This window comes from Pongo abelii, chromosome 2, assembly GCF_028885655.2.
Source record: "Pongo abelii isolate AG06213 chromosome 2, NHGRI_mPonAbe1-v2.0_pri, whole genome shotgun sequence".
NCBI lineage: Eukaryota > Metazoa > Chordata > Mammalia > Primates > Hominidae > Pongo > Pongo abelii.
This window is the reverse complement of record NC_085928.1, coordinates 105971643-105981937: the sequence shown is the minus strand read 5'-3', so window position 1 is coordinate 105981937 and position 10295 is coordinate 105971643. Positions and strand designations below refer to the sequence as shown.

The 10295-nt window shown below is 55.4% G+C and overlaps 2 protein-coding genes across 5 annotated transcripts in view; one reads left to right on the top strand and one right to left on the bottom strand.

The window, feature by feature from the left end:
- The first annotated feature begins 502 nt into the window (after window positions 1–502).
- Window positions 503–1655, top strand: TREX1 (three prime repair exonuclease 1). The gene has a single exon (XM_054550855.2). The coding sequence runs from the start codon at window positions 503–505 to the stop codon at window positions 1610–1612; it is 1110 nt and encodes a 369-aa protein (XP_054406830.1). The 3' UTR covers window positions 1613–1655.
- A 230-nt stretch (window positions 1656–1885) lies between these two features.
- Window positions 1886–10295, bottom strand: part of SHISA5 (shisa family member 5) — a 37046-nt gene continuing 28636 nt past the window's right edge. For 2 of the 4 annotated variants that reach the window (XM_024243981.3, XM_024243980.3), the window contains exons 4-6: window positions 3698–3813; window positions 3331–3543; window positions 1886–3156 (exon numbers count right to left, since the gene is read on the bottom strand). In XM_024243981.3, coding sequence (XP_024099749.1) covers window positions 3077–3156; window positions 3331–3543; window positions 3698–3813 — 409 coding nt within the window. In that variant the 3' untranslated portion in view covers window positions 1886–3076. 4 annotated transcript variants of the gene reach the window in all.

The window sequence follows — 10295 nt, the reverse complement described above, 5'->3', positions numbered from 1 at the left end:
AGACCGGGAGCTGGTCTGGCACCACTGCCCTGGTCCTTCCAGCTGCCTGTCACTGATATGATGGCCCCGGTGCATTGTGCCACCAGCAGGCCACAGCTGTGGATCTTGGAAGACCTCTGGGGTCCCCCAGGGGCGGGGGAGTGGGTGTGGCGGGGGACGGATGTTGGTGAGAGGGACAGACCAGGCAGGCTGATGAGCAGGGCGGGCCTGGCTCACGTGGGCCTGTAGGCGGGCCCACATCAAGTTTCACTTCCCGCCACTGCTGCCAGCGAGAGCCGCAAGAGAGTGCAGCCGAGTCACTACTGTCTGCCTGCCTGCTACGGTGAGTGTGGCCCCCCAAGAGGATGGCATAGGGCAGGAGGGCCATGGGTTCCCCCACCCCAGACTAAGGGGGCACTAGGGGAGGGGCCGAGTCATGTGAAGAGGGAGACCCTCTCAGACAGTCGAATGTGCTGGTCCCACTAAGGAAACCACCCCACCCTCTCCAACTTCCTGCCTGAAAATGGGCCCTAGAGCTCGCAGACAGGGCAGGATTGTGCAGGGAAGGCCTGAGATGTGCTTCTGCCCACCCCCTACCCCACTCCCTCCCCTTCGGATCTTAACACTGGGCACTCACACACCCACCCCATGCTCCTCCCCAGGCTCAGCGGCAGGTACCTACCCAACCATGGGCTCGCAAGCCCTGCCCCCGGGGCCCATGCAGACCCTCATCTTTTTCGACATGGAGGCCACTGGCTTGCCCTTCTCCCAGCCCAAGGTCACGGAGCTGTGCCTGCTGGCTGTCCACAGATGTGCCCTGGAGAGCCCCCCCATCTCTCAGGGGCCACCTCCCACAGTTCCTCCACCACCACGTGTGGTGGACAAGCTCTCCCTGTGTGTGGCTCCGGGGAAGGCCTGCAGCCCTGCAGCCAGCGAGATCACAGGTCTGAGCACAGCTGTGCTGGCAGCGCATGGGCGTCAATGTTTCGATGACAACTTGGCCAACCTGCTCCTAGCCTTCCTGCGGCGCCAGCCACAGCCCTGGTGCCTGGTGGCACACAATGGTGACCGCTACGACTTCCCCCTGCTCCAAGCAGAGCTGGCTCTGCTGGGCCTCACCAGTGCTCTGGATGGTGCCTTCTGTGTGGATAGCATCACTGCACTGAAGGCCCTGGAGCGAGCAAGCAGCCCCTCAGAACACGGCCCAAGGAAGAGCTACAGCCTAGGCAGCATCTACACACGCCTGTATGGGCAGTCCCCTCCAGACTCGCACACGGCTGAGGGTGACGTCCTGGCCCTGCTCAGCATCTGTCAGTGGAGACCACAGGCCCTGCTGCGGTGGGTGGATGCTCACGCCAGGCCCTTCGGCACCATCAGACCCATGTATGGGGTCACAGCCTCTGCTAGGACCAAGCCAAGACCATCTGCTGTCACAACCACTGCACACCTGGCCACAACCAGGAACACTAGTCCCAGCCTTGGAGAGAGCAGGAGACCCAAGGATCTTCCTCCAGTGAAGGACCTTGGAGCCCTACCCAGGGAGGGGCTGCTGGCCCCACTGGGTCTGCTGGCCATCCTGACCTTGGCAGTAGCCACACTGTATGGACTATCCCTGGCCACACCTGGGGAGTAGGCCAAGAAGGAAAATCTGACAAATAAAGACCCCCCCCATAGCACTGAGTGCTCAACTGGCTTCTACCCTTCGTGGCAGCACAGACCTCTGCCCACACCCAGGGTCCTGGGGAGGAGGGCATAGTGTTTGTCCCTCACTTTCCCTAGCAGGATGGTCAACTATCTGAGTCCAATAAAAGTAGGGAAAACACAGAGAAACCCAAATGGTGGATGGAAAGAGTACAGCCTGATTCCAATCCCAGCAGCCAAGGCCAGGAAGAAAGGGGGCGGCAACTCCAAACGATTGCATTTATTATAAACAAGTGTACAGACCCTACACTCAGAAACACAACAGATGTGAGCTAAGACAGCTCTGGTGAAACAGTAATGGAGGAGGAACACCGAGGTATTCATGTCTGGGCCAGAGCTGCCATCCAGGGCCCCACACCCCACCTTTGGTCCAGATGGCCCGTTGGCCCAGGTGTCCCTGCTGCCAGAACACCCTGGACTGGGGTGTACAGGAGTTGCATATTCCATGAGGCTGGTGTCAGGGGAAGCAGGGACTCAACAGTTGCCAGGTTGTCCATCTCTGAGCCAATTTCCCTCCACAACCCAGGGGTTTCAGTCTCATACTATCATGTTTTAAAACAGAAAACAGGCAAAAAGTTTGGCTAAAATAAAATGAAAACACTGCAGGGAAGAGACCTGAGTGTGCTGGTGGACAGGAGCCCTGCTCACCTGTGGGAAGGGCAGGGCCAACAAGGGCAGCAGAGCTCCCTGGGGGCAGCTAGGCTGTGTGTGCATGTGGCCCTCCAGCTGGTCCCAGGGGAGATGCAGGGACGGGACAGTCCAGGCAGGCAGCTATCAGCTGAGTAGGGCTCTGCCTGAGGTGTTCTGGCATCAGGAGGCTGCCTGATCCCCAACAGGCATGACACAGGCTCCAGGGAGCAATGAGACACCTGCCCAAAGGATCAAAGCCCAACTTGGTCAGATCCCAAGCTTCACCTGCATCATGTCTCTGGCTCTGCAAAGGGTACCCCCAACTCTGGGGACAAGCCATGGCCTCAAGCAGCAGCTGGCTACGCTGCCGAAACCAGGACACATCTGCATCATACAGAAAGCTGCGCCATCCTGGTGTGACAGGCCATACTTGATCACCCTAGGGTAAGCTGGAGAAGAACTCCAGATGTGCCCTGGAGAGCCCCCCACCTCTCAGGGGCCACCTCACACACAGGGTGCCCCCACCACCCCATTCTTTGAGTTTGGCTTGAGATTTTAGGAAGCATAATTTCAGGTGAAGAAGAGAACAAAGTCTGGTCCCAGCCCACTCTTGCAAGGATCGTTCCCCACCTCGTCAGCATCAGAGGAAGCCACATATACAGGCAGGACACACACAGCACGCATGGGGTGTAAGGAACCGTGCCTGCACACCACTCACACACACACACAACATAACCAAGTGGCAGCCAGAGAGGCCGGGGAATGCTCAGAGGGCCGCCTTCGGGGCATCCATGTAGGCCGGGTTGTAAGGAGGCTGGCTGGCGGGGTAGGGTGCAGCTGCTCCTCCTGAAAGCAGAGAGGACCCTGGTTGGCTGTGAGCATGGTGGGCTGCCGTGTGAGTGGCAGGCGAGCAGAAAGGGGCAGAGGCCTACTGAGTGATGTGGTTTAGGATGGGTGCCCGAGGGGTGCTGGCAGAGACTCGGGAAGTCGGGCAGGGCTAGAGTTGGCAGGGGCACTCACCAGCCAGGGTCTCGTGGTAGGCCGGTGGGCCCATGGGCTGGGCTGGGTAAGGTGGTGGGTACTGCATTGGGTAGGGTGCTGCTGGCATCCCTGGCTGAGGCGGCATGGTGTGGTAGCCCTGGTAGCTTGGTCCAGGGTAGCTGGGCGGCACACTTGGAGGCTGAGGATAAGGGGCATGCACCACAGTGGTGGATGTGGTGGTGGTGACAACCGCTGCAAAGAGAATTCCAGTCAGGACCCTCCTCCATCTCCCCAGGTCTTGAGGGCCAGGCTTGCCACCCATCCCTCCAGCTTAGCCAAAGCAGGGCCTGATCAGCTCCCCTTGCCACCCCAGGGGGTCACAGTGGGGCAGGGTGGGCACGCTTACGACGTGGTCGGCGGCACGTCTTGTACAGGCAGCAGCAGGAGCAGGTGAAGCAGATGATGATGGTGACAACAGACAGCACAAAGATGGTCAGGCCAACGGCCAAGGTCGCTCCGAACCTGCCAAAGAGCTAGACGTGACCCGGGGCACCTCGCCCCTCCCCAGACCAGCATCCACACTCCACCCCTTCCCAGGGCATGCCCCTCTTGCCAGAAGGGGTCTGGGCAATACAGTTATAGCTGCTTCCTTGTCCAGTGGCCTGCACCTGTTTCAATCTGTTTCCTCTTGTGTAAACTGGGGTATATGTGAGTCTCTGTAACCCTCTCTCCCTGGGTCTGCCCCGCTTGTCCCACCCTCAGAGGCATGGGAGGAAACTCTTCAAGTCCCACCCCCACACACATACATCTATCTTGTCTACCTCACAACCAACTGATCAGCAGATGGGTATAGGGCACATGCCACAAGCCAGGCACTGTAATTTGAGTCAAAAAACTTAACAGTGGGCAAGACAGCCAGCCCTGGCCTCTGGGAGCCCACAGTCCAGTGTAGGAGGCAGACAGTGAAGATAACATGGCTCACGAAGCACAGGGTGAAGACAGAGAGAAGCCCCAGGAGGGCAGAGGCCAGTGTGGCCGGAACAGGAGGCCCCCAGTGTTCCCCTGCACTCCACGACAGCTCCAGGGCAGGGAGGCTGGCCCCTGAGTGATAAGGACAGTTGCCTCTGCCTGCAAGCTTGCTGTGTGCCAAGCACTGTGCCAGGGGTCACAGACACCCCTGGATCCCCCACCTCTGACCTACATGGCCACTTCCATAGGTGAGAGGGCCAAGAGCCAAGGGGAGGACACAGAGGCCTGGAGGCAGGAGGCCAGAGGACCTGCCCTTTGAGAAAGCAGGCCCTGGGCTGGGAAGCTCACCAAAATTGACTTCTAGGCGGGGCGGTGGCTCATGCCTGTAATCTCAGCACTTTGAGAGGCCGCGGAGGGCGGATCACCTGAGGTAAGGAGTTCGAGACCAGCCTAGCCAACATGGTGAAACCCTGTCTCTACTAAAAATACAAAAATTAGTCGGGCACGGTGGCGGCTGCCTGTAATCCCAGCTACTTAGGAGGATGAGGCAGGAGAATCGCTTGAACCCGAGAGGCAGAGGTTGCAGTCAGCCAAGATCACGCCATTGCACTCCAGCCTGGAGACAGGAGAAAAACTCTGTCTCAAAAACGAAAGAAAAAAAAAACCTGACTTCCAAATGCAGACAGAGCCCCTTACTAGCCACCCTGCTGTGTTTGCAGAGGCCAAGCTTCATTCTTTCTCTTTTTTAATTTATTTTTTGAGACGGGGTCTCACTTTGTCTCCCAGGCTGGAGTGCAGTGGTGTGATCACAGTTCACTGCAGCCTCCACCTCCCAGGCTCAAGTGATACTCCCACCTCAGCCTCCCCAGTAGCTGGAACCACAGGCATGCACTACCACATTTATTTTTGTAGAGACAGGGGTCTCACTATGTTACCTAACTGGTTTCCAACTCCTGGCCTCAAGCAATCTTCCCTCCTCGGCCTCTCAAAGTGCTGAGATTAAAACCATCAGCGTGGCCAGGGTGCGGTGACTCATGCCTGTAATCCCAGCACTTTGGGAGGTCGAGGTGGGCAGATCACAAGGTTAGCAGTTTGAGACCAGCTTGGTCAACATGGTGAAACCCTGTCTACTAAAAATACAAAAATTAGCTGGTTGTGGTGGCGCACGCCTGTAATCCCAGCTACTCAGGAGGCTGAGGCAGGAGAATCGCTTGAACCCAGGAGGTGGAGGCTGTAGTGAGCCAAGATCGCACCACTGCACTCCAGCCTGGGGGACAGAGTGAGACTCTGTCTCAAAAAAAAAAAAAAAAAAAAAAACCTGTCAGCCTGACATTTTGTACTGGATGATAAAAGATTTAAAAAAATAAAAAACGGTTGGGTGCGGTGGCTCACACCTGTAATCCCAGCACTTTGGGAGGCCGAGGCAGGTGGATCACCTGAGGTCTGGAGTTTGAGAAAGTATAAAAAAAATTAGCCAGACATGATGGTGGGTGCTTGCAATCCCAGCTACTTGGGAGGCTGAGGCAGGAGAATCTCTTGAACCCAGGGAGGCAGAGATTGCAGTGAGCCGAGATCACACCATTGCACTCCAGCCTAGGCAACAAAAGTGAAACTCCATCTCAAAAAAGTAAATAAATAAAAAATAAAAATAAAAAACTGGCCAGGCACGGGGGCAACATTTCGAGAGGCCAAAGTGGGCAGATCGCTCGAGGTCAGGAGTTCTAGACTACCCTGGCTAATATGGTGAAACCCTGTCTCTACTAAAAATACCAAAATTAGCAGGGCGTAATGGCGCAAGACTGTAGTCCCAGCTACTCAGGAGGCTGAGGCAGGAGAATGGCTTGAACCAAGGAGGTGGAGGTTGCAGTGAGCTAAGATTGTGCCACTGCACTCCAGCCTGAGCGACAGAGGGAGGCTCCGTCTCAAAAAATTAAAAAATAAAATAAATAGGCCAGGCGCAGTGGTTCATGCCTGTAATCCTAACACTTTGGGAGGCCGAGGCAGGCAGATCGCCTGAGGTCAGGAATTTGAGACCAGCCTGGGCAACATAGTGAAACCCCGTCTCTACTAAAATACAAAAAAAAAGAATTAGCTGGGCGTGGTGGCACGTGCCTGTAGTCCCAGCTACTCTGGAGGCTGAGGCAGGAGAATCACATGAACCCACAAGGCGGAGGTTGCAGTGAGCCGGGATCCCGCCACTGCACTCCAGTCTGGGTGACAGAGCGAGACTCTGTCTCCAAAAAAATAAAAAATAATAAGTTTTTTTAAAAGGTGTCAGCCACCATGCCCAACCCAAGCTTTATTCTAACAAAAGGCAAATGCTTGGTAACTGCATCAAACACATTCAAAAACTCCAGGAGCTTTGTTAGCTGCAGGACATCCCCCCCAAGCCTCTGCCCAACAGAGGCCCAAGGAGGGTGCAGGTCCCACCCTACCCCGCCCTGGGGCTACACAACTTCAGCAGGGCCCCACAGCACAGCCCAGGGACAGAGCTAAAGACTCCAGGCTTAAAAGCACCCCTCAGGACTCTCAAAGCAGGAGCCATCAGCCCCAGGCCGTCCAGGACAAGGCCCTAAGACAGGACCAGCAGACTACAGGTGTCTTCCTACCCAACCAGAGGCAGGAATGGAGAAACGCACACACATTCACACGCCATCAATGACACGCGACCGCAAGGCTGTTATCATCCCTCCGGAGATCTCTCAGTGTCTGTCTCTCACACACACACACAGCATGGCGCCCAAGCTCACCCCATGTTAGCCTCTGCCTTCACCCAGAGGCCTCCTGTACCCCTGGGCTTCCCCTCTTCCCATCGTGGGCCACTCAGTTTCAATTTCCTCCCCTTTTGGAGAAAAAGAAAGCAAATCTCCTCCAGATGACGTCAGCCACAGGAAGCACAGAGTCGAGGCCTCTGTTCCACCCTCTTAAAGACACAGGATGGCCCCGCCCAGCAGCCGGCTAGCAGCCAAGGAGCCAAGGGGTGGGGGCCGGGGAGGAGGGGAAGCAGAGGTGCCCCAGCTGCCTCCCAGAGCTGCCTCCCTGAGCCAAGCCTGCGGGGCCTGACCTCGGAATGCAGCCTGGCCACTAGGGGGTCTAAGAGCCACCCCAGCCTCGGTGGGCCCCAACCACACTCTAGCTCAGCAGCACCCCCACCCCCACTTCCACCTAACCCACCAGCCCTGTTCCACCAGCCTCCAGGAGGAGCTTCTGCATCCATCTAGGCCCAGAGGGCGACCCTGGGGCCCTGGCTGACACACATGCAAGGAGCAAAGTCCAGCCTGTCCCTTCAGCTCCTCCTCTCCCACCAGCACTCTCTCCAATCTGTCTCCCCATCCTACTGGGTCCCCCCTACTGGGTCCACCATCCTACTGGGTCCACCATCCTACTGGGACCACCATGCAAGGTCCATCATGTCACCCCCTGCTCAAACGCCGGCTATGGCTCCTGTAGCTCTTGGGATTACAAAGGAATTTGCTTTATAATTACATGTTAAACTGAGTGTATCTGTGCTTTCCTGTATATGTATTATAGTTGACAATAAAAGAAGAAAAGAGGCCATGTGCAGTGGCTCACACCTGCAATCCCAGCACTTTGGGAGGCCGAGGCTTTTGGGAAGCTTGAGCCCAGGAGTTCGAGACCAGCCTGGGCAACATGGCAAAACTCCTTCTTTACCTATCAAAAAATACAAAAATTAGCCAGGCTTGGTGGCACGCACCTGTAATCCCAGCTACTCAGGAGGCTTTCTCCAGCCTGGGAGCTGGGAGACTGAGTGAGAATCTGTCTCAAAAAAAAAAAAAAAAAGAAGAAGAAGAAGAAGAAGAAAAGAAAAATCTGGGATTTGTCTCACCAGACAGTGAAACTTACAATAAAGAAATTTTATTATTATTTTTTTTTGAGGCAGGGTCTCACTCTGTTGCCCAGGCTGGAGTGCAGTGGCACGATCACAGCTCGCTGCAGCCTCAAACTGCCAGGCTCAAGTAATCCTCCCACCTCAGTCCCCCAAGTAGCTGGAACCACAGGCATGCACCACCACACTCGGCTATTTTTTTATTTTTTGTAGAGACAGGGTCTCACTGTGTTGCCCAGGCTAAATTTTAATCTTTAATTAAAATTTTATTTTTTAATTTAATTTTTTTTTTTTGAGACAGAGTCTTTCTCTGTCACCCAGGCTGAAGTGCAATGGTGCAATCTCAGCTCACTGCAGCCTCCGCCTCCCCGGGTTCAAGTGATTCTCGTGCCTCAGCCTCCCGAGAAGCTGGGACTACAGGTGTGCGCCACCACACCTGGCTAATTTGTGTATTTTTAGTAGAGATGGAGTTTCACCATGTTGGCCAGCCTGGTCTCGAACTCCCGACCTCAGGTGATCTGCCCACCTTGGCCTCCCAAAGTGCTGAGATTACAGGCCTGAGCCACCGTGCCCAGCCTTTAATTAAAATTTTAAATAAAATAAAACTCCCTATTAGGCCCACAAAGCCATGTGTGGTCTGGAACTGCCCCCTCTCCTTCAACTTCTGTGCTCAGTCCCATCCCCCTCCTTTCAGCTTTGAAAGCACCATGCTGTGTCCTGCTCAAGGCCTTTGCACATGCAGATACTCCTGCCAGCTCAGCCCTTTCCTCCTTTCATCTCAGCCACACCTAACTCATTCCTGCTCACCCCTCAGGCCTCAGGTCAAAGCGTCACTTCCCCAGGAGCACTTTCCCCACCATGCAGAAGAGGCCAGGCCCCTCAGCACACGCCCGCACGGAATTAAATTCCTTTCTACTTCAGTTCATAAACACACACTCTGTTGTGTGTGAGTATTTGATCAACTACATCTTGCCCCTGCTTTGTACCATTATCATCCAATACAGCTTTCGGCCACCACTGTATTTCCAGTGCCTAGCATATAGTGAGTGCTCAATAAAAAAAAATTTTTGCATAATCTTGTGAATTAATCAATAAATATTGGACAGGTAAATGAATAAATTCACCCAGAGACCCCACCCAGGCATGGTGACCTTAGAAAACCAAGCAACATTCAAGGGGTGGTTGCAGAGTGGGGCTAGGATGCAAGGCCACACGTGGCTACAGTACCAATGGAACTACGCCTCTGAGAGGAAGGAATGGGGTCTCCCAAGGCTGGGGCCAAGCTCAAAAGGCAGAGTCGGCCCAAGCAGGAGGGAGCAGAAGGCAGAGGAACAGCCACCCCGGCAGGGAGTTTGGGCAGGATTGTAAGGTCTGGGGAGAATTGGGCGGCCTCCAAGAAATGGAAGACTCCAAATCTTAGACTGTGAACAGGCTGGCTCTGGACCTGGGATACCCGCACCCCCACCCCAGTGTCAGCAAGGCCCCAGACAGGCTTGAGGGCCTGAGAACCACAGAAAGGACGCTTTGAGGGCTGGGAGGTAGCACCGGGGCTGTGGCCACACCTCGCCTAATGGGCCTCTCTCCCTCTCCCCTGCACTGTGGCAGTGGAGTCACAGCAGAGGGTCAGTGGTGGCCTCCTTGGGGTCTGCAGCCAGAGCTTCTGCCATTCGGTGCTTAGAAACCCAACAGTCTTGCCCGAGAGTCCTGTGAGTGCAAGGAGCTGGGAAGAGGACATGACAGCAGGATCCAAAACAACCAGGAGACTAAGGAAGATCTAGGGAGTGAACAAGCCAAGAATGGCTGGAGCCACTCACCATTAAACAGAGATTCACTTGCCAAAGTCTAGGGGGCAGAAGACCTGGGCCTACCCTGAGCCCACAAATAGGGCCACACTATAACCCCTGCCATGGGTGGCATCCTCCTGCGGCAGGGGTTCTGGGCCAGGCAGATGTGGGCCCATCTGGATCCAGACTCCAGCCTGCTGCCTCATGCCTAGGGAACTCAAAAAGTAGCCCAGGTCGGGCGCAGTGGCTCATGCCTGTAATCCCAGCATTTTGGGAGGCTGAGGCGGGCAGATCACGAAGTCAGGAGCTCGAGACCAGTCTGGTCAATATGGTGAAACCCCATCTCTACTAAAAATACAAAAATTAGCCGGGCATGGTGGCCGGCACCTGTAATCCCAGCTACT